The sequence below is a fragment of the Enhydra lutris genome, unplaced genomic scaffold (assembly GCF_002288905.1).
Source record: "Enhydra lutris kenyoni isolate GAN:26980312 unplaced genomic scaffold, ASM228890v2 scaffoldscaffold86, whole genome shotgun sequence".
Lineage (NCBI taxonomy): Eukaryota > Metazoa > Chordata > Mammalia > Carnivora > Mustelidae > Enhydra > Enhydra lutris.
The window spans coordinates 876,017-901,923 of NW_019154170.1; the positions used below are offsets into that span (position 1 = coordinate 876,017).

Sequence of the window (25,907 nt, forward strand, 5' to 3'; positions counted from 1 at the left end):
TAACCATTTCATCATTCTCCATGGCTAGCACTCTGTTTCTTGGCTTGTCTCTTTTTTCCTCTGTTCATTTATCTTGGTGCTTAAGTGCTACATAGAAGTGAAATCATATGGGATTTGTCTTTCTCTGACTCATTTCACTTAGCATTATACTCTCCAGCTCTAACCATGTTGTCGCAAATGGCAAGATTTCATTTTCTTTTATGGCTGAGCAATATTCTGTTGCATACGTGCTATGTTGTCTTTATCCATTCATCTGTCGATGGACACTTGGATTCTTTCCATAATTTGGCCATTCTAAGTAATGCTGCAGTAAACATAGGGGTGCATATATCTTTTCAAATTAGTGTTTTTGCATTCTTTGGGTAAATACCCAGTAGTAGAGTTACTGCATCACATGGTAGCTCTATTTTTAATTTTTTGAGGATCCCCCATACTGTTTTCTTTAGTGGCTGCACCAGTTTGCGTTCCCACCAACAGAGCACGAGGGTTCCTTTTTCTCTACATCCTCACCAACACCTGTTGTTTCTTGTGTTTTTGGTTCTAGTCATTCTGACAGGTGTGAGGTGGTATCTCATTGTGGTTTTGATTGTATTTCCCTGATGATGAGTGATGTTGAGCTTTTTTTCATGTGTCTGTTGGCCATCTGGATGTCTTAAACAACACACTCTTTTTTTTTTTTTTAAGATTTTTATTTATTTATTTGTCAGAAAGAGAGAGAGAGAGAGAGAGCACAGGCAGAGGCAGAGGGAGAAGCAGGCTCCCCACAGAACAAGGAGCCCGATGTGGGACTCGATCCCAGGACGCTGGGATCATGACCTGAGCCGAAGGCAGCTGCTTAACCAACTGAGCCACCCAGGCGTCCCAACAACACACTCTTAAACACCAATGAGCCAAAAAAGAAATCACAAGGGAAATTAAAACCTATTTTGAGATGAATGAAAACAAAAACACAACATGCCAGAACTTACAGAATGCAGCAAAAACTGCTCAGAGAAGTGTATAGCTATAAGTGCCTGCGTTAAAAAAAGAAGAAAGGGGGCGCCTGGGTGGCTCAGTGGGTTAAAGCCTCTGCCTTCGGCTCAGGTCATGATCTCAGGGTCCTGGGATTGAGCCCCGCATCGCATCAGGCTCTCTGCTCAGTGGGGAGCCTGCTTCCTCCTCTCTCTCTGCCTGCCTCTCTCTGCCTACTTGTGAGCTCTGTCTGTCAAATAAATAAATAAAAATCTTTAAAAAAAAAAAAAGAAGAAGAAGAAAGATCGTGGGGGCACCTAGGTGGCTCAGTTGGTTAAACCTCTGCTTTTGGCTCAGGTCATGATGCTAGGAATCTGGGATTGAGTCCTGCATCGGGCTTCCTGCTTAGCAGGGAGCCTGCTTCTCCCTCTGTTTACTGCTTCCCCTGCTTGTGCTCTCTCTATCTCTGTCAGATAAATAAAATCTTTTAAAAAAGAGAGAGAGAGAGAAGAAAGATCTCAAACCAACAACTTCACTTTATACTTTAAGGAATTAGACAAAGTAAACTAGCCCCCAAAGCTAGCAGAAAGAAGGAAATAATAAAGATTATAGGGGAGATAAGTGGAATAGAGAATACAAAAACAACAGAGAACGTCAACAAAACCAACAGTTGGTTTTATGATAAACTGACAAACTACCTAGACTAAAGAAAAAAGAGGAAATAACTAAAATCAGAAATGAAAGTGGGGACAAAACTCTGGACCTCAGAGAAGTAAAAGTTTGTAAGACAATGCTATGAACAATTAAATGCCAACAAATTAGATAGCCTGAGAGCAATGAACAAATTCACAGAAACACACTACTAAAACTGACACAAGAAGAAATAGAAAATTTGACCAGTTCAATGTGCTACCCTAAGGATTTGACTCCTCCCAACCCCCGCTAAGCCAGTGGTTTTTCAAACTCTTTTCAGAGGCCTAAGGGTTCCCACATACCTAGGGTGAATGGGGATGGGGGTGTTCTTAGGCACCCCAACCCCTGGTTGAACCACACAGTTCTATTTTCATCTGTTCTGTTCTTGGTGGGTGAAGGGGTCTGCAGAGCATTTCTTGAAGAGTCAGGCCCTGTGTATTTGACCTAGCAAACCTTGTGAAGAAGGAAATCTGGCCAGGTGGAGGTGTCAGGGCTCCATAGTCAAGCAAGGGGCAGTGCCAGGCTGGAGCTGCTCAGAGGAAGGACGTGTACAGCCATAGCAGCCCGAAGGAGCTGCAGGTTCTGATAAGTCCTGCCTGGCTGGTCCCGCTCCCCTCATGGTAGCCCTTGTCTCCTGTTTGATTGGCTGTTCAGTGTCCCCTGCAATTCCTTATGAATTTTAGACTCCCTTTTTCCATTTCTGCAAAAATGGTCATTGGTATTCTGATAGGAATTGCACTGAATGTATAGGCTATATTGGGTAGTACTGTCGTCATAACCATGTCAAGCCTTCCATAAACATGGAGATGTCTTTCCATGTACTTAGGTTTTCTTTAATTTCTTTAAGCATGGTTTACAGTTTTCAGTCATAAGTCTTGTGCTTTCTTAGTTAAATTTATTCTTACGTATTTTATTCTTTGTTGATGCTATTGTAAATGTAATTGTTTTTTAAATTTCCTAGTCAATTGCTCATTGCTATTGTATAGAAATGTAACTGATTTTTTTATGTGTTGAGCTTGTGTTCTGCAACTCTGCTGGCTTTATTAGCTCTAATTGTGTGTGTGTGTGTGTGTGTGTGTGTGTGTGTGTGTGTGTGTTTAGGATTTTTCTCTCTATATGATCATGTCGTTGGTGAAGATAGTATATTTCTTCCCAGTTTGATTGCCTTTTTAATTTCCCTTTCTTACCTAACTGCTCCAACTCCAGCACTGAGCACACTGTTGATTGGAAGTGATGAAAGTGGGCATCATTTTCTTGTTTCTGATCTAAGGGGGACAGCTTTCAATCTCTCAACTGCTGAGTATAATGTTCACAGCTGGTCTTTTGTAAATACCCTTTATCATTTGATATTGAGGAAGTTTCTTTCTATTCCTAGTTTGGTGAGTGCTTTTATTGTGGAAAAAGTGTTGGATTTTGTCAAATGCTTTTCACTGCATCTGTTGAGATGATTGTGTAGTTTTTCCTTCATTCTATTAATGTGCTATATTAAGTTGATTTTCAAGTGTTGAACTATCCTTGCATTCCCAAGATAAATCTACTTGCTCATGGTCCATGATCCTTTTAATATGCTCCTGGATTTAGTTTGCTACTCTGGTGTTGAGGACTTTTTTTTTTTAAGATTTTATTTTATTTTATTTTTTTAAAGATTTTATTTATTTATTTGACAGACAGAGATCACAGGCAGGCAGAGAGAGGAAGGGAAGCAGGCTCCCCGCTGAGCAGAGAGCCCAACACAGGGCTCAATCCCAGGACCCTGGGATCATGACATGAGCCAAAGGCTGACACTTAACCAACTGAACCACCCAAGTGCCCCTGGTGTTGAGGATTTTGAAAAAAAATTTATTTAAACTCAACTTAATTAACATATACTGTATTATTATTTTCAGGAATATGTGTTGAGGAATTTACATCTGTCTTCATCAGGGACATGGGTCTATAATTCTCTTGCAATGACTTTGCTTGGCTGTGGTATCAGGGTAATGCTGACCTCATAGAATAAAATAAGGTAGGAGGTGCTCCCTCCTCTTCTGTTTTTGGGGAAGAGTTTGAGAAGGATTGGTGTTAATTCTTCTTTTTATGTTTGGTAGGATTCACCAAGGAAGTCGTCTGGGCCTGCATTTTCCTTGTTGGGTTTTTTTTTTTAAATTAAATTTATTTATTTTTTTAATAAACATATAATGTATTTTTATCCCCGGGGTACAGGTCTGTGAATCACCAGGTTTACACACTTCACAGCACTCACCATAGCACATACCCTCCCCAATGTCCATAACCCCACCCCCCTCTCCAGACCCCCTTCCCCCCAGCAACCCTCAGTCTGTTTTGTGAGATTAAGAGTCACTTATGGTTTGTCTCCCTCCCAATCCCATCCTGTTTCATTTATTCTTTTCCTACTCCCAAACCCCCCACGTTGCATCTCCACTTCCTCATATCAGGGAGATCATATGATAGTTGTCTTTCTCCGACTGACTTATTTCGCTCAGCATGATATGTTGGGGGGTTTTGATTGCACATAGTCACCTCACCTGTAGTAACCCTTTCCGGGTTTTCTGTTTCTTCCTGAGTCAGTTTGGGTACCTTGTTTCCAGCAATTTGCGAGTGTCATTTAGATTATCTAATTAGTTGGTGTACAACTGTTCATAATATTCTCTTCTAATCCTTTAAAAAAATTTTGTAAGGGCAGTAGTTCATGCCCCCCCTTAAAAATTATTTGTTTGTTTGTTTATTTATTAGTGCTCTCTAGCCCCATGGGGGACTTGAACTCATGGAACTGAGATTAAGAGTTGCATACTGTACGGACTGAGCCAGCCAGGTGCCCCTGCCCCATTTTCATTCTGATTTTAGTTATTTGTTGTTGTCTTTTTTTTTTTTTTCTCTTTTCTGGTTCCCTGTTTTATGTCATGTCAGCATTCCTCAGATGCCTTTGTAAACCCATTGTTATAAAAGTAAAATTAAAAAAATCTCTGTGATAGTAGGGACTAAATCTGTCTCGTCACCATGTTGTAACTACCAAACCCGGCATGTAAATATTCTTGGTAAATATCTCCTGAATTAGTTCTTGCTGGTGTAGAGTACGGAAGGGACTAGAAAGGGCCTTGCTCAAGCCCTAACAAAAGACAGGCTGCTACTCTTGACTCTTCTCTTGCCTGGGCTGATGTCCCCACACTGTATCTTCTGCGTGACCTTGGCAGAGCTCAGACACGGGGCTGACCACAACCCTCCCCCGGCTAAATCTCTCAGCAACTCCCTGGTGTCCTTTCGATGAAGGTCACCCTTCTTAGCTCACTATGGGAGGCCCTGAATAGACTGTCCCCTCCCACCTCATCTTCCACTACCCAGCCCATCTCCCGCCCCAGCTGTCCTGCCCTTGGCAGGTCCCTCAGGTGTCCTGCTCTGTCTGACCTCTGACACCTGCTTCCCCTGCAGGTCTCCATTCAGTAGCTGTTCTCTCTGGAGACCTGGTGGGCTGCCCTCTGCATCCCCACAGCCTGCACGTGGACGGTCCTCCAGAATGTGGACTATGGTCCCGCATCGGCTGGGGGCCTTACGCGGGGAGTGGTATGTTGTTATCTGGCCCCTGTCTCCAGATTTCTGCACATTACTTGGCACCTGCTTTCAAAGATGGGTTTTGTTCTTTCTCAGGTGTGGTGAGGCCAACAGATCAGGAGGCAATGGCCATTAAAAAGACAGATTGCTGGGGCATCTGGGCGGCTCAGTGTTAGGTGTCCGACTTTTGGTTTTGGCTCAGATCAGGATCACAGGGTCGAGGGATCAAGTCCCGCATCAGGCTTCCTGCTCAATGTGGAGTCTGCATGAGACTCTCTCTCTCCCTTTGCCCCTCCCCCTGCTCATGCACACATGCTCTCTCTCTCTCTCAAAATAAATCATTAAAAAGAAAAAAGTTGCTATTCACAGATCTCAAGAGAAGGGGGCACACCCTGCCACACTGGGCTGCAGGGGGAGGCACGAGAGTTGGTCAGGAGGCAGAGGGAGTGAGGGAAAACGTGGGTAAGAGCCTGTACTCCGGTTTCCATGGGAGGGAATGGGTGAGGCAGCCCCTGCAGGCTCAGAGCTGGCTGGTTTGCATGATTCCAGTGGGCTCTGGGGCATAGGGGCTGTGTCTTAGTTGTCTGGTACCAGGCTCTGGGGTGATCAGGGCAGGGGACAGTGTCCCTGAGTGTGAGAGCCAGAAAGGAGGGGGCTCTGGTGTGGGCTCTGGATCGGCTCGTTTGCAGATGGGAGGTTTGCTCAGGAGGCATTTATGATCTTTAGGAATCTGTTCACCTTGGGACGGGCAGTCCTTCCATGATCAGGGAGGTCTGGGCTTTCAAAACATCATAAAAAAGACATGCTTGGAACACAGAGGATTTTTAGGGCAGTAAAGTACCCTGATGCCATAAAGATGGATGCATATCATTATACATTTGTACAAACGCATGGAACATAGGGCCCCGGAGTGGACCCTGATATAAACTATGGACTTTGGATGATAGCGACGTGCTGTTCGGGGCTCCAGGGCAGGATGGACTGATAACGAAGGAGACTATCCATGCGTGGGGCAAAGGGTATGTGGGAAATCCCTGCACCTTCCCCTCGGTATCACAGTGAAAATTAAGCTGCTCTTTTAAAAAAATGTCTTTTTTTTTTTTTTAAGATTTTATATTTGACAGACAGAGATCACAGGTAGGCAGAGAGGTAGGCAGAGAGAGAGGAAGGGAAGCAGGCTCCCTGCCGAGCAGAGAGCCCAATGCGGGGCTCGATCCCAGGACCCTGGGATCCTGACCTGAGCCGAAGGCAGAGGCCTTAACCCACTGAGCCACCCAGGCGCCCCTAAAAAAAAAGTCTTAATAAAGAACAGAAATGAAAAAAGAATCAGTATGAAATTATGAATGACAATTATCTGTGGCTAGGGCCGCCCTGCCCACTGAGGTAGCCACTAGCCGCCCCACCGGGCTGTTGGACTCTTGAAATGCGCTGTAAACCTATAGCCAAGTTCTATTATGCCAAAAAAAGGGGCGCATATCTCATGAGTCGTTATTTGATTACATGTGGAAATGATAATATTTTTATAGATAGGATTAAATAAAATACAGTATTAAAACTTTTTTGAAGACATGCTTTTCTTTAAAAAAAAATAAAGATTTTATTTATTTATTTATTTATTAGAGAGCATGAGCAGGGCGGGGAGTGGCAGGGGGATAGGGAGACGAGGGCTCCCAGGTGATCAGGGAACCCAATGCGGGACTCGATCCCAGGACCCTGGGACGGTGACCCTAGCTGAAGGCAGCCGCTTAACCGACTGGCTCAGAGCCGAGCTTCGAACCCGCCGCCGCTTACTTGGGCAGACAACGTAACCTCTTGTGCTTTAGTTGACTGAGTTTTTCCCGGTGAAATGGGGATGAATGTTAATCCTACAGAGTTGTGATCCTCTCAGGCCAGTGTGTTTGGAGGAGCCCAGGCCATCCCCAGCGTCTTCCCGTCATACCAGGATTGTAGCCCTGATCCTAATCTCAAAGCATCTTGCTTCACATTTGCCGCGTGTCTTGTGTGCTCTACCCTGGGACCATCTGTCTCCTTCACTGGTTCCCCTGGCACCCAGCCCAGTGCCTGGCATACAGCAGGCACTTGCTAAATGTTTGCTGAATGAACAAGGTAACAAATCGCCCCCAGCAGATGTTTCGTAAGGATTGGTGACATCACTGTCCTGTTCCGTGGCTGGGACACATCAGCCATCACCCCGGGGCCTAGCAAATGGCTGGCATGGAAGAGGCGCCCAGGAAACCTGTGTAGAAGGGGTAACTGGAGCTCAGCAACTTCACAGAGGGTCTCCTAGAGGGCCCCATGGGCCCGTCACCTCAGAGCCCACCGCCCTTCCTCCCCACAACAGCCCTGCCTCTGCCCCAGCCTGGCAGCTTGGCAGTAGGCCCCCTTCCTAGCTGGGGCAGTCCAGCTGGCCTGTCCCCCACACGTCCTGTGAGAGCAGGGAAGCACCAGGACTGAGGCCAAGGCTGCATACAACCAGGGCCGGTGGCCCAAATCCCTCTGGACGGCCTGGCCCCCACCCAGACAGACAGTCACCACAGCTACCCCATGGAACACAGAGACCACTGGTCAGCCCGGGGAGGGAAGCCCCCAGAGCCGGCTTTCCAGGAGGCAGCAAGGTCAACCACATCAGGAGCACAGTGAAAGGGTTCACACAGGGACAGTCTATAAATTAAGTCCCTGAAAGTCAGGCCAGAGGCTTGCAAGGCATCCTAGAAAAACCTTTTTTCCTCCCTTCCTCCAGTTGCCTGGTAACCACTGTGCATCTGGGCCAGAGCAGGAGGCAGCTAGGCACAACAGGAGTCCAGGCCCCGCAGACGGGTTGGTGTGCTCCTCCTGACAGGCGCAACAAGGAGGCGTGGGGGGGGAGGGTCCCTAGCTGCTGCTTTCCCAGCCCATCTGAGCAGGGACCTGGGGACACCAGAGGTTCAGGAGAGCTGTCCACAGCACTGGGAAGCGGGGTGGGGGGGATCTAATATGCAGAAGCAACTTCATAAGGACCCCCACTTCAGCTGGTGGCACTTCCCCAGGGTCCCTGTGCCTTTCTGATGACTCTCAGAGCCTCCCTGACCCTCTGTCTCTTCCTCTGCAAAGTTGTCCAACACAGAACACCTGGCAGGGTTCTCCAGCAGAGAAATGAGAGCTAGCCGGCCCCCCAGAGGAACTCACTCCAAAGGGAGCGCCTGCGCCCGGCGTGCCTCAGACAGTCTCCTCCCCGTTAAAGCTGCAGGTGGGCCAAACCGTGCGGGGGAGGGAGGGGAGGTAGGCTCGCTCGCAGGGGCTCACGGCCAAGACGGCGTCACACCACGTCTTGGCGGCTGCCGCTGGCGGGACGGGCAGGTGCAGTAGACTGGAGCGGAGAGCCTAGCCGGGCCCGCCACGCCGCGTCCCCACGCCCCCAGCCACGCGGAGCCGCGTCCCGCCCCCCTCCCTCACCCAGAGCAGGAGGTCGAGGAACTGCAGTCGCACGCGGGCCCTGGGGACGGCCACAGCCACTGACCTGGGACTGCTAGGCGCGGGGCCCCACTGTGGCTCACCCGCCAGAGCGGGGCGGGACATGGCTCGTAAGCTCCGCCCCGCGCCAAGGCCCCGCCCCGCGCCAAAGCCCCGCCCCCAAAGCAATCCGCTTCCATCCAGGGGAGCCCCTGCCAAGGGGCTCCCGTGGGCAGGGGGGTGGGGGACGGGGAGATGAGAAATGGGTACGAGTGTGAGAAATACCTGGGGTGGTCTCTAGTTAAGGATGCGGGGGATAAAAACTTAAAAGTTCCAAGCGATCAGCTGCGAGGTCTCTGCAGAGGCCCCTTCCCGCGGCAACTGCCCACTCCCACTGGTGGCACCTCTGACCGGGTGAGCCACGCCGAGCCAGGAGAAGGCAAAACCTTCTACGTGGGTTTTGCTTTGCTTCGTGCCGTCGTGGTTACTTGGGGATCCGGGCATCTATTCCCAAACTAGAGCATGTCTTTGTTCTGGTGGTTGTTAATAACATTTTTTCCCAGATAATATTCGAGAAAATTCACATACCACTGGAAAGGAAGGTCGCAGGGGCGCCTGGCTGGCTCCGTCAGCTAAGCGTCTGACTCTTGATTTCAGCTCAGGTCACCATCTAAGGGTCTTGGAACCAGCTCCAACTGGGGCTCTGGGTTCAGCCGGGAATCTGCTTGAGGAGTCTTTCTCCCTCTCTCTCTGCCCCTCTCCCTGCTGAGCGTGTGCCTGCTCTCTCTCTCCCTCTCTCTCAGATAAATAAAACTTTAAAAGAGATAAAATAAAATCTTTTTAAAAAGAAAGCGTAAGGTTCACGTGCTTACTATACTCATAGTACCGAACCCCTGTTCTCCCCTCCCAGCCCATGGCATTGACGGATTTTATTTTCTGCTTCTATGGATTTGCCTGTTCTCAAAACCAGGGCATTTCTGCAGAACTGTAAGGCTCCCCATTGTGGGGAAGGAGAGAAGAGTGGGGTGAAGTCAGGGACCCATGGGAACAGGTGGCTTGGGAGCAGGGAGCAGGGAGCAGGGAGCAGGGCAGAGGCTCTAGGCAGCCTGACGCCCGTCTGTGGGAAGCCAAGGTATGCCCTGGGGTCCAGCAGGAGAGGGAATGCGGGGAGGAGAAAGGGTCCTTTGGGGGAGGCTGTGTCTGTCCATCTGTGTGGTCCTGTCTCCAGCCCCCAAGGGAGCCAACCCTTGTCTGTCTCACATCCTCGTAGTTGAGAAAGTCAGTGTTTCCTGCCAGCTCTTTGAAGTAGGTCCTCGTGTCCCCAGGTATCTACAGCCAGCTCCCTCCAGGTGCACCTTGACATGGGAGAGAGGAGCTAGAAAGAGAAACTGGGAGAAGCCCAAGGCAGAGGCGGAGGCTGAGTGAGAAAGAAGGAGGGGGTGGGGAGGGTCCGTGGCCGAAGGGTGGGGCTCCATCTATAAAGGCTGTGACACCTGTTGGCCTGCTGGGCTGGAGAGCGTGGAGACACCCCTGCAGGCACAGCTCCTGGGTCTCCGTAGGTGTTGGTGAGTCCTGCCCCCTCTCTGCACCCCGGGGGCCACCCCGATCTTGGCTGAGACCAGCGCAGGCCCCACCAGCACCCCGGTCCCCTCCCCTGTGCAGAGGGCCCTGGGGGTCGGACTTGAGATGGGGGTGCTCCCAGGGCCCACTGCTGTCCATTTTGGGTCCTCATTACCCCTACCTCTCCCCTTACTCCTCAAGACAGCCGAGGAGGAAGGCCAGCCTGCACCATGAACCTGCGGCTCCCGCTCTGCCTCTTGGCCAGCTTGGTGGGTGCCTGGTCTTCCAGCCACGCTCAAGGTAATGTCTTGGGCCATACCCACCCTGCCTCCTGGGAGCCCTCCTCTCCCCACCCATCCTTCCTGCCCTCCCCCCTTTGCCCCTCCCCTCCTCCAGAAGCCTTCCTCTTCCATCTCTACCCTGAATTCTGCCGGACAACTCCCGCTCCCTGGGATGTAGGAACTCCTCTCATTTGTGAACCCCCCCAGGGGGTGCAGGCCCCCCAGCCCCTCCTTCCAGAGCCCCTGTGATGCTTCCACCACGGTTCGTGACCCAAGGCCTCCCTGCCAGGACTCTAGCTAGCCCAGGGACTATGAGGAGCAGAGGGACTGTAGGGAGCAGGGGTGGCAGAGCCAGGGGCACACTGCAGTGATGGGACCCGAGTGTCCCCCTTCCCCGACAGGCTACCTGTGCAGTCTGGCTGAGAGTTACTACTCAGTCTTCATGAGCCTCAGTTTCCTCATCTGCAAAGTGGGGCTCTGAATTCCTGCTGCAGAGACAGGACACCAGAATCCAATGGGCTGATATTTGCAAAACTCTTCAGTGCCCGGAGGCAACAAAGCTAACCATTACTGCTATTAATGGGGAGTCCCTTCCCACTTCTCCCTCTATTAGGCATCTGAGGATTTGGTACATACAGTGTCCACCAAGAGCCCGGCCACTGTGTCCTGCGTCCCTAGGACACAGGACAGGGCCCCAGGGGAGGCAGCTGAGCCCCAGTAACTGGATGAGCAGGATCCCTGGCTTGGTCAAAGCCCCAGAGCCACCCCTACCCTCCCTGCCCTCCCTGCCCTGCCTGCCCCTCACTGGGCCTGAGAGGACCTATCCCTGCTTCCAGGAGACCTTACCTTTGCCCAGGATGGGGCTGGGCTTCATTCCCCTTGTCCTGCTGTCAGAGGCCCATCCTGGGGCCCTTTGATCCTGGGGGCAGAATGGCCCCCGGCTTGCCTGGTACTGCAACCCAGGGTCCTTCCAGCACCCCTGCCCGTTGCCCTCTGGGGCCACGGTTCGGAGATGCGGGAGACCACTCAAGTCCTCCTCCCCCATCCTTCCTACTGCACTTGGCCAGAACCCAGGTGTGGCACCTGGGGGCGGGGGTCAGCAGAGGGATGGATCCCACAGGGCCTTGAAGGCCTCTCCCTGTCCATCTCATCAGGTCCCCCTGCTCATCCTCCCAGGCCCTGATGGCACCAGCACCTCCTCTTCCAAGCCCGCCCTGCTCCGGGTCCCTGCTCCTCCGCCTCCCAGCGCGACCGACCTCTGGGCTCCCCACCCCCCGCCCCCAGGCTGGGAGATCCCCGTGTCCAATTCCGCTCTGTACACATCCGGCACCTAGTAGGAACTTGAGATGCCTTTTTTTCAACCAACCAGTAAATGAACAGAGACCTCCAGGTTTCTGGCCCGCTGACTGAGTGGTCACTCTGATGGGGACAGAGGCAGAGGCATTTGAGATAGGTCTAGGCGGGAGGGCCAGCCTGGAGCAGGAGCTGGGACATCAGGAGCGGCTGGCCAGACCCTTCGTTTTAGAAGGGACTGGGCTGGGCATGGGGGCTCCTGGCCCTCCCTTGGAGCATACCATCTGCGCCCCTTGCCCTCTACCCCAGAGCGGGAGTAGAGACGGCTTTGATCCCTCACCCATTGTGTGGTCCTGGGCCCGTCCCAGCCCTGGACTGTGGACCCCCTCCAACTCCTGCCAACTCCCCATATCAGGGGTCAAAGGTGAGACGAGCTAGCCTCCTTATCTCCGGGGCTGGGAGGGCTGCTGTCTGTTTCGGGGTGCGTGCGTCTGGGGCAGTGCTTGCCCAGTGCACGTGCACACAGCGACCTGAGCCTCCGGCCGTGTTTGCAGGTGTCTCGGAGGACTGCTGCCTGGACTACCACCGCTGCGTGCGGCCCCGCCTGCTCCGGCTTGTCCAGGGCTACCGGCGCCAGGAAGTGAGCGGGAGCTGCAACCTGCCTGCCGTGATGTGCGTGGGCTCGCAGGAGGCTGGGGTGGGGAGGGGGGCTCATTCACAACTTTGCTCCCTGCACCCACCCTAACCTGGGGACCCGCTTTCCCACCCCCCACAGATTCTCCTTCCCGAAAAACAAGGTGATGTGTGCGAACCCGAGGGACAGCTGGGTGCAGAAGATGACAGACTTCATGGATGCTGGGAACAAGACCTTCTCAAAACACCTCTGGAGACACTTTCATGGTGCGTGAAACCCAAGCCCAGCATCTGGGGCCTCCCCCTCCCTGCTGTGGGCCCCTAGGCTTCTGAACCCCCAAAGGAGGGGATCGAAGTCCAGCATGCTGACAGCTGTCACCACCCCAAAGAGGGCAGATTGCTGGTGAATGGAGACTGAGTGAATGAACAACTCTTTCAGCCCAGACTTTTTCCATTGCTAGAGATGGCAAACTCAAGCAAATGGGAAGCTCATCAGCTCAAGTGACTACCCAGCAGCTTCAGGCATGGCTGGATCCAGGTGCTCAGAGGGCACTGGAAGAACTCTTATCTATTCCTTTCTCTCTGGTACAGACTCCCCCTTTAGATGTAGGAAGGCAGGCCCTGGAAACTCCAAGCTCCCACCACCCAAGTTTAGGAGGCCCGACAGAATCAATAAGAGGGAAACTTCCTTCTGGACAAAAACGAATGCAGGTAAGGATTCTGATGATGTGGCTCTCTCCACCCATCACCATTGCCACGGGATGAGGGCTCCTGAGCAGCAGACTGGGTGAGGGGACTCCCTTCCGGGACCAAGGAGGCTGGCCCTGTGTCAGCCCTACAGGCTGACATTCAGGTGGCCGTTTACTGCCCTAACCCAGCCTAGGGGGCTTCAGCAAGTACTGCAAGGAAATGACCAAGAGCGGCAGGGCCCCCAGCTCCACTCCAGTCCTGGTCACCTGCTGGCCTCTCCAACCCCCCCCACCCCTGCAGGACCATGAGCCCAGACATCTCCAGGATTAGCCCAGCACGAGATGGGCTGGACCTTTCTCCACCACAACGGCCCCCTGCGGCTCCGGGTGCCCCAGCCTCCCTGTCATTTGGGCCAAATATCCATGCCTGTGCCTGTGCCTGAGCCTGCGGCTGGCTACCTCCTATCGCCCCTGCCACATCCTGCTCCTCAGGCAGCTGGAAGGAGAGGGCTGACCTTATTTTGAGCCTCCTTGCCTGCTCCAGGAGCCAGAGTCAGCACTAAGCAGTGGGTTTGTAGAGGATGGTTGGAATACCTCGCCTACCTGAGCCTCTTGCCACCTGTCCTGGGCCACGCCCACCTGGGTCCCTCTGAGTCCTTGCAAAGCACCCATCCCTGGATGCTTCTCCCAGACCCTGCTTTTCTACAGTTTTTAAATAAACCTTTGATGGAATGCTCTTCCTGTCGGTCACGTTTCATTATAGACTGTGCATCACGGCCCCCGCCTGTGTTGAATCCCACGTGACTGTCCCACCCCCAGATCTGTGCTGGCAGTCCTCACAGCGGACGGCTCCTGGGGGACATGCTGGCTGCAGGCCCGGGTGCGAGTCCAGCTGGTGACCTTGGGCAAACCACTCATTCTCTTGGCACCTCTTTCCTCGCTTCTAAAACGGGGCTCACTGTGCTTGTTCTGCTCAGATCCCTGGGCTCAGACCCCCAGCTAATGCGGAGGAATCCTCTACAAGCTCTGACAGGGGTCCAGAGAAGCTCCTGGTAGGCCAAGGGGACCAGAACCGGGCCAAGAATACAGCCCAGGCATCAGTGACCATCCTGCAGGGAGCGGCAGGGCCATACTCCGGTCACTCAGCCAGACTCAAGCCATCCAACTGCCCTGTCCTCTGGCAGCGTGTTTCCGGCATGACAGAGAACATTCCAGATGAAAACCAAATGCTCCCTCTCTAGAGGACAAGAGGCAGTTTGTGGGCCAGTGGGTCGCACCCAGGCCCCACTAGGCTATGGAGGCAACTCGGGCAGATTTTACAAACTCGGTGAGCCTTGGTCCCCCCTTGCCCCGTAGAATTGGCGAGATCACTGCTTTTCTCAGACAAGTCAACAGGGACTAAATGCACTACTCTCGGGGGTGCCTGCCTGGCAGTCAGGACCTTGGGGTCGTGAGCTCCAGCCCCACACTGGGTATAGCAATAGCTAAAAAAATAAATAAGTAAACTTAAAAAAAAAAATGTACTGTCTGCGACAGGCATGGCATACACTCACGCTGACCGCGCATCCACTGTCTCCTGGTACGGAGCTGGGCCATCATGGTGTGTAGACGTGACCTGCCCGGGAACCGGGCAAGATGGCCCGGTTGGTGATGGCAGAGATGCGGGCCCAGACGCCCCATTTTGAACCCTGGCTCTGCTACCTGCCACTTAGAGTCACCTTCTGCTCTGTAGCCTGTTTTCCAATCTGTAAACCAGGGACCAGCATAACAGCCTCTATTCCAGGCAGTTCCAAGGACAATGACATGAGTCAACGATGGAAATTACTCGGAATGGGGCCCGGCACATCGCACGTGGTCAGGAAGTGTGAGCCGTTGTCATCAGGACCGGTGAACCCCACCAGGGCTTCCAGTGTGGCCACCGGCAGCCTGGCTTTGTGTCAGTCATGAGTTGGAAGTTCACTCTGGGACCGTGTCCCCCAACCCCGCAGCAGAAGGTGGCCTTCACCTGTGTCTCACCTGCACGCTTTCTCCTCCAAGCCCTGGGCTGAAGTCCATTCTACCCTCTGGGGCCTCCTGCTCCCTGACCTGTGAGCCAGACCTGGCCTTGCTGAGCGCAGCATCTCCGGACTTCCAGAACATGCCAGAGAGGCAGACTTAACCCAAAATAACTTTATTGTCATCTCTGCTTCTGCTATAATAGTGGCCTGGAACCCTAGCCCACCCCACCGGGGGCCTGAGCATGGCTGTGTGTCACCAACTCTGGCTGGGGCCCCACAGGCTCTTTGGCTTGGAGGGTGAAGCCCCAGGCCCACACCAGCTGTCCGTTCCCATGTCCCACCGCCTCCCAGCGGTGACCCACGGTGCAGTGCAGCAGTGTAAGCCTGAGGTCGACCAGCTACAGGGAATCACAGGCCCCTCCTTGACTCTGGTTGTTGGAGGAGGCCGGTGCATGCCATGGCTTCCAGCTGGCTTCCGGGGAGGACAGACTGTTGGGGTCCCCCTGGGCAGAGGCTGGGTTCGCCTGAGGTCAGAGAATCGCATTTTACTCTTCCTGAGTTTTGGGGTTCCACCTGGTCAGTGATCCCACTGCTGGTGGGATCAGTAGCCCCCAAGGCCAAGGCTTCACTGGGGTCACCAGGGTCTCTCTGCGGTGTGTGGTGAGCTGAGTGACATTAGTTTCCCCCAAATCCTGCCAGAAGAGGCAAGGACCAGGCAGTGCCCACGCAGGGAGTCCAGAGATGGGGGCTTCAGGAGGGGCCTGGGGCCAGGCCGGAGAGGCGGGCTCCTTCGGACTACAGCAGCTGCAGGTGCACCTTCAGCCGCAAGGCCCCGCCCCCTGGCGTCAGCAGACCCTCCGGCCAGGGGCTCCAGGGCCCTGCCACGCTCACCACCTCCAGCTGGTAGGTTCCAGGCCCAGGCCTCCGACGCCCCAGCTGCAGGGAGCTGAGGCCCGGGAGGTGACGCATGCGGAAGAACCCTGGCCCGTTGCCACGGGCAATGACATAGCGGACCCGTCCCCCCAGGCTCTCCAGAGCTGGTCGCAGCTCCAGGATGTGCTCAGCCCGGCCCAGGCGGGAGAGGTTCAGGCCCAAGGTCAGCGGGGCCTCCGAGTCAAGGCTGGCCAGGCTCACCTGTGGACAAAGACCAGGCAGGTGCCCGTCAGAGGCGGGGAGAGTTGGAATGCAGTGGGTAGGGGCCGTAGAGAGGAGCTGCCTGAGAGCTTTCCGGTTCCCCGGGGTGGGGGTGGTTGCTACGCTTCCTGCATCTGGGCTCTTTGAGAGCCCCCTGTGTGCAGATGACAAGCCCCTCTTTATGTGAGCTTCTCTGAGTGCGCTCCTGGTCCTGGCAGCCGGACAGGGCCCTGAATAAGCCAGCGGCCTCACTGGCAGGCTAACCCGGGCTGGGTGACGTAGCCAGGCCTAAAGGAGGTGATCTGTGTTTTCTTCCTCTTGGCTCTGGGCACTGCTGTGTTTGTTCCGCCTCATTTACATGTTGAGGGGTGCTTTGTGGTTGTGTTAATGCTAGTCCTGTTTCCCGGCCCTTGGGGTCTGCAGACTTCAGCACCGGCCCCCAACCCCGGTGTTGCTCAGATATGGGCTCTTGCTGACACCTCCTGGCTGTCTTTGGTATTGCAGGCAAAGCCCAGGGAGGGGGGCCTGGGGGGCAGGGCAAGAGGTGGGGGGCAGCCTCCCTCTACCCAGATCCGTCGGTGCCCATCCCAGGAGCCCCAATAACTTGCACTCACTCTTACAGATGCAGGGCCCTACCCTTGTGAAGCTTATGGAAAACAATGGAAACAATAGGAAAGGGAAAAAAGCGAGGGGGAAATAGGGCAAAGTAATACATATTTGGTTAAATCTAATACTGAAAGCCCCTCAGACCCAACATTCCTATCTCACTTCTGCCTTCCTTCTCCCCACCTGGTGACCCCCATAGGTGCTGCGCCGTGGCCGGTCATGAGGGGGGAGGCCATTGACCTTGCACTCATAGCAGGCTTCGGATGAGAGCAGCTCCTCCTCGTCTGGGGTCTCCTGGGGTCCAGGGCTGAAGCCCAGGCCAGAGACACAGTGCCTGGGCCAGGACAAGGGGGTGATGGGTCTTCAGGGGCAGGCTGCGGGGTTCTGCCCCCCCCCCTCCAGCTTCCACTCTCCATTCGGAGCCACGTTGCCCGTGGGGAGGGGTGCTGGTGTGTCAATGTGCAGGAGTGCCTCGTGTGTGCCTACACAGAGGACACGCGCATGTGTGCGTGCATCCCTTGGCTCCCCGCGGGCAGAGATGTGGACCTGCAGGCACCCCATAGCGCTGGTGTGTATTATGTGTGCACGTGTGCACGCTAAGATCTACGAATGCATAAGGGTGACCGGGGTGCTGGCATAGGCGTGAGTCGTGCAAATGCTCAAGGGCACTACAGAGAAGTGTGCACCTACAGCTGTGTATGTGCAAATACGCAGGTGCACCATGCAGGCAACTGCACCAGAGTGGGGTGTGAGCTCGCGTCTGCACAGGCAACTGCACCAGAGTGGGGTGTGAACTCATGTGTGCATACATACATGTGTGCACAGATGCTCTTGTGGGGTTGGGGAACCTCGGCCCACCCCCCTCCAGCCCCTCACCCTTGCCCAGCCCGGAAGTAGCCTTGGGGACAGCCACACAGGAAGCCACCAGGAGTGTTGGTGCAGCTGTAGCTACAGGGCCCGTCCCGGGCAGCACACTCATCTATGTCCTGGCAGCCCCCCAGGGCCTGGTCAAAGTCAAAGCCAGAGGGGCAGACGCAGCGGAAGCCTCCCAGTGTGTTGTGGCAGGAGGCGCTGCCGCAGGCCGCAGGGGACAGCACACACTCGTTTTCGTCTGTGAGTGGGGAAACCAAGAGAGAGAACATGGGGAAACGGGGGGGCCTTTGCACCCCCAGAGCCCCTGCCCGCAGCACTCCCGGTTCCCATGCAGTTAGTTCTGGCCCCTCCTCCCTCAGAGCCCTGGGTCAGTGTCACCCTTCATCAGGCTCTGCGTAGGCCCTGGACTAGGTATGCCCCACCCGTACACTCCTCAGCTGCCCCAGCCCTGTAGTCCTCCTTCAAAGCATTTCTCAAAATTTCCCAGAAATCCCAAATCATGGAACAATCTAGAATGAGGTTTCATACATGGCATTCCTGACACTGGGGACCAGATCATTCCCTGTGGTGGGGGCTGTCCCGTGCACCACACGACACTGAGCAGCACCCACGGCCTTCACGCACAAGATGCCAGGGGTGCCCAACTCTCAGTTGTGATGAGTGGAAGGTCTCTAAGACATTTCCAAATGTCCCCAAGGGCGCAGAACCACTCCCAGTTGGGAACCACTGGCCTAATTACTCCCGGTCCCCTCCACTAGAGGAGACAGCCAGAGAGCAGGGATGGAGTCTGCTACTTGGCCCACTTCTGTATCCCAGGGCCTGAGGCAAGGTGGGTCCCGGGCAAACCACAGTGGGAGGAGTGAAAGAATGCATGCACAGAGGAGGAGGCGGGTCGACTGGGAGGGACTGGCAGCGGAAGGGAAGGTCTGCGCAGTCCCCAGGGGCCAACCACTACGGGGCAGGACAAAGAGGGAGAATGTAGCCGAGAACCCACCATCGGGGGCAGGAGGAGAACCAGAGAGAAGGCAGTGTCAGAGAGGTGGCGGGAGGGCAGGGACAGCTGTGTCAGAGAGGCTGAGGGAGGAGAGTGTCCGGGAGGTGCAGACAACGGTGCCCAGAGCAGGGGAGCTGGAGGGGCCTCCAGGGAGCAGGCGGACGAGGGTAGAGAGTGAAAGCCAGACTGTAGGGGAGGAGTGGAGAGAGGTGATAAGGATGAGGCTGTCATGAGCACAAAAAAAAGCGTGTGATGGAGAAGGTCGGGGTGCCGAAGGCTAGTCCCCCAGACAGAGGGCCTCTGCAACAGCTATGGAGAAGATGCAGCGCGTGCGCTCCTATTCCCTATTGCCACACCCGTGGCAGGCATCACTCATCAATCCCAGCACTCTTTCCCAGGGATCACAGGCACTGACTCAGAATCCTTCTCCACTGAGTCCCACCCAGGCCACCACTCCCTAAGAAGTGGACTTGAGCTTTGCCAAGCTTGCTCTACAGCCCCCTGACTCCCCAGCCTCCCCAGCCGTGGAGGTGGGGGCAGTGCCCGACCTCCCAGGCTGGACCATCTGTCCTTTAGGATTGTCCCAGTGTCCTGAGTGGGGGTGGCTAACTGTGCTTGTCCCAGCATCCTTGGTGGGGGTGGCTCCTGGTTGTCTGCTCTGGATGGATCGTGATGGGGGGGCCCTGGCTTCCTCCCAGCCCTGGACACTCACCCACACACTGGCTCCACTGCGAGTGTGGGGTGAAGCCCCGAGGGCAGGCGCAGCGGTAGCCCCCCAGCTCATTCTGACAGCCGTGCTGGCAGCGGTGGGGCCCGTCACACTCGTTCACATCTGTGAGACACGGACAGGGCCAGATGGTCTGCCTGGAGGCCCTCTGGACCGCAGCCTGGGCCCGCACCCCACACAAAGCCCAGCTCTACCTTCACAGCCACGGCCCGAGCTGTCCAGGGCGAAGCCTTGGTGGCACTCACAGCGAAAGCTGCCGGGCGTGTTGTGACAGTGTCCACGGGTGCCACACGGGCCAGGCTGAGCCAAGCACTCGTCATTGTCTGCAGGGGACAGAGAACGGGGTGGTGGTAGGGGGACGGCCTAGCAGTTAGGGGATTCGGGTCAGAGACCACCATGCCGGGCCCACCGCCTGATCGACGGTGTGGCTTCAGGGTGAGTCACTGACCCTCTCTGTGCCTCCGATTCTCATTCTGCGAAGAGATCTGGATCCATCCCCACCTCCCAGAAGTGCCCCGAATATTCGAAATCATGCACGTATAGGACTTCACTCCACCCCCTCATCAGCATTGCCTCCAAAGCTTTGCGACCTGGGGTGGCTGACTTGCCCTCCGTGGGCTCATGGGGGGGACCCCAAGGATGGGGTGAGAAGAGACACCGGAGAGCTTGCTCTCTTCTGCCTTGTGAGCACATGGAGAGAAGGCAGCTGTCTGCAAGCCGAGAGGAGAGCCCTTACCAGAAACCGACCTTCCCGGCACCCTGACCTTGGACTTCTAGCTTCCAGAACTGTGAGCAGCGCGGGTCTACTGCTTAAGCTCCTCCCCTCATTACGGTCTAGGGTGTTTCTGTGACACCAGCGCAGCAGAGATAAGGCTGGTAATGGTGGTAATGGCCCACGCTGGGGTTTGGGGAATAACACATTTCTGGTGGGGAACCCTGGTTTTGGCTTCCTAGAGTATGAAGATCCTTGACCCTAGACATTTCCTGTTGGGGACGTGGAATCTCTCTTGGGTGCAAGGGACACAGGGGACATGGCACTTCTAAGCGGGGGGGGGCCCCTGTATCTGCTCATGGACACACCCCTACCTGAGCTGTCCCTTGAGGGGCCACAGAGACCAGCCCAGGATTCCTGCCAGGAACGACCAGAGAGAAGCATCCAGCCCTAGGGCGGTTTCTCTCCCTTGCATCCAGCAAAGCAAACCAAGGGCTGGGGACCCTGCGTGGTCATGTAATTTTGATCCTCTAGTTCAGACATCAGCAAACAGAGACTGGCCCCCCACATGCTTTTTATAAATGAATTTCACCCGCACACGGCCACGCCCATTCATTTGTGACGCACTGTCTGTGGCTGCTTTTGATCTACAAGGGCAAGGCTGAGTGTTTTCGGCCAAGGCCGTATCGAACACAGAGCTGAAAACATCTCCTATTGGGCCTTTGATAGAAAAAGTGTGGCATGGGGCGCCTGGGTGGCTCAGTGGGTTAAAGTCTCTGCCTTTGGCTCAGGTCATGATCCCAGGGTCCTAGGATCAAGCCCCGCATCGGGCTCTTTGCTCGACGGGGAGCCTGCATCCCCCCACCCCTCTGCCTGCCTCTGACTACTTGTGATTTCTGTCTGTCAAATAAATAAATAAAATCTCAAAAAAAAAAAAGAAAAGAAAAAGTGTGGCGATCCCTGACCTAGCTAGCCTAAGACCTCCCACGAGGAGTGCAGGCTACACAGGTGTGGGAGAGGAATGGTCTGGAGCCCTCGATCCGTGGGAGAGGAGTCCCACATGAGCTTGCCTGGTGTATGGGCGTGTGTGTTGGCACAGGGGCCCCCGCGTGTGGACCAGCCTAGAGCTCCCCACATACAAACGCCACGATGGACGTGCTCCTTTTTGGGGACAGGGAAAATAACCATGCAGAGAACAAGAAACGCATCTTGTTTGCAGGCTCAGAAGGCTCGGCCTCGGATGGGCGCATGACTCGCTTTTGTACCTCCTTCAGCCCCTTGTACAAATGTCCCTTTTGAAGGGGCTTCTGATCCCTGCGTGGGAAATACTGCAGCCTTCCTGATCTCCTTCCTCTGCTTTTATGTTTTCTCTCTCTGGTAACACGCCACAAGGTGTTACCTCACTGGTAACACGGCACAAGGTGTTACCTCACTGTTTGTTTCTATCTGGATAGAAACCCTGCTGAGTCCTCAGGGTTTAGGCCAGGCCTAGGCAAATCCCTTCTGCAAAGGGACAGCTGGGAAAAATCTGTGTGACTTTGTTGCAACCACTTGACTTGGGCTCTGCTGTTGTACCTCCAAAGCAGCCATATGTAAATGGAAGGGTGTGGCTGTGTGCCAATAAAACTTTGTTAACAAAAGCAAGAAGGGGGCTGGGCCTGACGGAGGGGATTGGAGTGGGCATCCCTCTGGCCTAGAGCACTGCTGGTACCCGGGAGGTCTCAGGAGGTGCTGGCTGAATGCATTAGTGGGAGCCTGAATAGGGCCACCCACAGCTGACCTTGGCCCTCAGAGGGGGTCTCATTCTTTCAGGCCACAAGACACTCAAAAGTGATGGGAGTGGCTGATGCCCCGGCAGCCAAAGCTGTGAACCAACTTCCCCTCTGGGCCCTGTGAGCCCCTGGGGTTTTAGGAGCACCCTGGGGAGCTCTAGGAGAGAGACCCAGCAGGGACTGGTCAGGGCAAAGGTAAGTGTGCTGGGTCAAAGTCAGAGAAATTCCTCTCACGTCCCTAGGGTGAGGAAGGAGACTGCCACCGGGGTCTGAGCACCCACAGAGTGCGGACTTTGTTCCGATCCCCTGTGTCCGCGATGTCCAGCACACACTCAGCACTCGCTATGTATTTGGGAAATGAGCGAAGGTTGGTGCCTTGCACCAGCCGGGGGGGAGGGGGAGGGGACTCACCAAGGCAGGCCTGGTGGTGCCGGGTGAAGCCAGGGGGACAGCGGCAGGTGAAGGAGCCGACAGTGTTGGCGCAGAAGAACTGGCAGTTGTGTTGCCGGGAGGAGCACTCGTCCAGGTCTGCGGCACAGACAGTCCCCTCGGGCTCAGAGCACGGCCCCCTGGGGCTGGGGGCTTCCCAGGGGAAAGACCCCAGGGTTGGCGTCCAATGCCACGCAGTGGGGAGGGGATGAGTGGCCGGGGACATGCCCGGGGCATCCCTGGGGGACTAGGGATGGAACCCCACAGGGCCTGGGGGGGACGTCACCTCTGCAGGTCCTGCCGTCCTCCTCCAGCTGGTAGCCTCGGGGGCAGGCGCACAGGAAGCTGCCCTCGGTGTTTTTGCAGAGGAAGGCGCATGGTGTGGGGGCCTGGCCACACTCATCTATATCTAGAGGGTCGGCAGGGGGGTCAGACAGATGTTCCCAGAGGCTCGGGGCCCGGGGTCTCCACTCAGGCTTTAACCAACCAGACTCTATGGGCTTACATAAGGAATTGGCCCTTTTTTCACAAAAAGCCAGAGAATAGACATGTTTGGCTTTGCAGGCCACATGGTTTCAGTTCCAACTACTCAACTCTGCCCTTGTGGTGGGAAAGCAGCCACAGAGCGAAGGAAAACAAATAGGCGTGGCTGTGTGCCAATAAAAATTTATTAACAAAAAATGTGGAGGGCCGGACTAGTCCCTTGAGCCGGAGTTTGCTGATCCTTGACTTAGGTGAACATCTGCTAAAATCTCAGGATGCACAAAACACCACAAGGAAAGTGATCAGGGCAGGGTGTTGCTTCCGGTTCAGGCCAGAAGCGCGGGCTATGGGCTGCGCAAAAGGGGTGGGGCCGGGGTGGGGGTGGGGAGGCTCACCCAGACAGGCTGTGGCAGCAGCATCTGGCCTATAGCCAGTCTGGCAGCGACAGCGGAAGGAGCCGAGGCTGTTGATGCACTCGCCGTGGGGGCACAGGTGAGCGAACATGCGGCACTCGTCCACATCTGGGGGACACGCAGGGCTCCGCTGCACTGGCCGTCTGGGGTCACTAGGGCACAGCTCCGCCCTTGTGTCCGCCAGCCCTCTCCCTGGGGCCATGCCAGCCTCTATGTCCCCTCCATGACCCCGGAGACCCCACCCTTGGGCTGTGAGTCATACCTCTGCCAGCAGGACACACTCATGAAGCTCCTTCCACACACTGAAAACACCTGGCGGGGGGCACACTCTCCCCACGGCCTCACCAGGGCACCCACACGCAAACACAGAACGCACAGACACAGAGACGCACACGCACTGCACGCCAGCCACATGCTGACGCTTCTGCAGAATCACAAGGCGACATACTCAGGGGCTCCTCTGCCCCCCCAGACATACCCTCACAAAGGCACTTCCTCCTCAGCCCCTGGTGTCACGGCTGCTTCCTTGGGATGACCAGTCTCACCCTCACTGACACACTGGAAGGGACACACTCGTGCAGAGACACACTCACACTCACACACGTACCTGCCCTTGCGGACGCTTGCTAGACTCCACAGATGGGCTCGGTCCCACTCAGCCACCTTCTGGTACCTTCTCCTCATGCAGCCAGCACACAGAAGACACACCCAGTTCCTCCCCTCACTGGCACACTCACTTGCTCACTAACACGTTCACACACTCAAGAACACACAGAGACACCCTCATGACCAAGCTTGCTCACAAGGGGAAGGCACACCAGCTCACACTTCTGCAGGCTCATTCACGAATCCACAGAGAACAAAGAACACACACCTGCTCACCCTTTCACCTCAGGTCACACACGCACACAGCAATGAACAAGCCCCGGTGCACACTGGCTCTCACACCAGCCAGCACAGAGATGCACACAGTGAGAACGGGCCCCAGTGCACACTGGCTCACATACCAGCCAGCACAGAGATGCACATGGTGAGAACGGGCCCCAGTTCACACTGGCTCGCACACCAGCCAGCACAGAGAGGCACACGGTGAGAACGGGCACTGGTACACACTGACTCACACACCCCAGTTCCCTCTAGGACACAGATCTGACCATGAAAAACTCGCCACCCACCTTGGCCTTCAGCGGTGTAGCCTGAGCCGTGGGGACACAGGGTCCTGTGGGCAGAGGTGCCCGGCAGGGGACAGAGCTCACAGCGGGGCCCCCATCCCCGGCCGCCCCCGCAGCAGCACTGGGCCCTCGTGACGGCCTCACCACTGCTTGATGGAGCCTGGCACACGGCCTGCAGCACCTCGGAGAAGCAGGGCCCCTGCCGGACGTCTGTGGAAAACGGGTGGGGGTGGTGGGTGGGAGAACTGTGCCATCCGGGGGGCCCCTTCCCTGGGGCGTCCGGCAGCCCTGAGATGCAAGGATCCCAGATGTGTCTGACATGCTGTGTGTGGGCACAGGGTGAAACCCTTCAAACCATCGTCTCCCGGCCCCATGAGATGCCCTCTGTGGGCCAGGACCACAGCAGAAGCAGCAGACCCAAAGGGCCAGAGAGATGCCTGCGGCTGCAGAGCGGACAGCTTCCCAAGGTCAGAGGGTGGCATCTCCCAGCCGCGGAGAGCACGGATGGTCAAGGGCAGCACGGAGGCCAGGGAACACTGGGGAGGAGGCCCGCAGAAGTATGAGGGACAGATAGTGGGGACAGAGCAGATTAATGATGTGGAGGGGACAGATTGGGGACAGGAGTGGGTGAGGAAGAGGAGGCTGCTGGTGACTGCAGGGAGCTGACCTGAGGCCCAGCCCGGTGCTAGAGCATCTCTGAGTCGGAGTCTGGGAGGCAAGAGGGCTGAGCTGGCTCTGGGGTGATCTGTGTCGAGGGCACTGGCTTGGGGAGATCCCAGGCAGCAGCGCCATGTGGGGGTGGCTGTGTCCGTTGTGCCGGACCACACTCACCATGACACTCGGTGCCAGCGGGGCTGAGGCGGAAACCCTGGTCGCAGTCACACCGGAAGCTGCCCTCGGTGTTGACACAGCGGCCGTTGGCGCACAGGCTGGGCTGAGCACGACATTCGTCCTCATCTGCGGTGGGGGGATGAGGCAGGCCGCCAGGGAGGCCAGAGCCCCCCAGGCCAGCCTCCCCTCACCCTGGAGAGTCTCCTCCTGCCACATTCTCTTGCTTTGATTTCTCTCCCCCCAGGCGTGTCCCTGCACCCCCAAAGCGCCCCCATACCTGTGCAGCCCTCCCCGGAGCTGGGCTGAGGCCGCAGACCTGGGGGGCAGACGCAGGCGAAGGTGCCGATGAGGTTTTTACACAGCATGCCCCGCTCATGGCAGGCCTGCTGGCCATCCGCACACTCGTCCACATCTGCCAGTAATGAGGGACAGAGAGCGGCCAAGGTCAGGTGCACTGTGGCCTGGCCCCAGGCTGTGGGGGCCTGGATCCCACCTCCCTCTGGGAGCCCCAGGCAGGGCAAGAGTAAGGTTCGTGCAGCACTGCCCTGTGCCCAGGCCTCTGGAGAAGCTGAGGGGTCAAGAGTGGACCCCTGCCAGCACCCCGTGCCCATATCTGGGTCTGGGAGTCTCTCTGGCCTTCACCACAGCCTGTGGAGCCCTAACCCTGAAGGAGGCCTGGAGGCTCCAAG

General features: G+C 55.7%; 2 protein-coding genes across 3 annotated transcripts in view; one reads left to right on the plus strand and one right to left on the minus strand.

The window, feature by feature from the left end:
* The first annotated feature begins 10,409 nt into the window (after positions 1-10,409).
* Positions 10,410-13,384, plus strand: LOC111161639 (C-C motif chemokine ligand 25). Its single transcript, XM_022525404.1, has 5 exons — positions 10,410-10,479; positions 12,308-12,425; positions 12,529-12,653; positions 12,978-13,097; positions 13,377-13,384. Exons 1-5 carry the CDS (start codon positions 10,410-10,412, stop codon positions 13,382-13,384), a joined length of 441 nt encoding a protein of 146 aa, XP_022381112.1.
* Positions 13,385-15,867: 2,483 nt separating this feature from the next.
* The window catches only part of LOC111161745 (fibrillin 3), a 52,929-nt gene continuing 42,889 nt past the window's right edge, over positions 15,868-25,907 (minus strand). For both annotated transcript variants that reach the window (XM_022525654.1, XM_022525653.1), the window contains exons 54-64: positions 25,496-25,630; positions 25,219-25,344; positions 24,391-24,597; positions 23,198-23,323; positions 22,606-22,728; positions 22,302-22,418; positions 19,601-19,729; positions 19,392-19,511; positions 17,689-17,923; positions 16,996-17,146; positions 15,868-16,206 (exon numbers count right to left, since the gene is read on the minus strand). In XM_022525654.1, coding sequence (XP_022381362.1) covers positions 15,868-16,206; positions 16,996-17,146; positions 17,689-17,923; positions 19,392-19,511; positions 19,601-19,729; positions 22,302-22,418; positions 22,606-22,728; positions 23,198-23,323; positions 24,391-24,597; positions 25,219-25,344; positions 25,496-25,630 — 1,808 coding nt within the window. The remainder of the gene's footprint in view (positions 16,207-16,995; positions 17,147-17,688; positions 17,924-19,391; positions 19,512-19,600; positions 19,730-22,301; positions 22,419-22,605; positions 22,729-23,197; positions 23,324-24,390; positions 24,598-25,218; positions 25,345-25,495; positions 25,631-25,907) is intronic.

What these genes read in the sequence shown, in the direction of transcription:
- LOC111161639 (XM_022525404.1), top strand. Translation starts at nt 10,410, where the DNA reads ATGAACCTGCGGCTCCCGCTCTGCCTCTTGGCCAGCTTGGTGGGTGCC. An exon ending in GTCTTCCAGCCACGCTCAAG is followed by an intron (nt 10,480 to 12,307) that starts GTAATGTCTTGG and finishes CCGTGTTTGCAG; the next exon opens with GTGTCTCGGAGGACTGCTGC. An exon ending in CCTCTGGAGACACTTTCATG is followed by an intron (nt 12,654 to 12,977) that starts GTGCGTGAAACC and finishes TCTCTGGTACAG; the next exon opens with ACTCCCCCTTTAGATGTAGG.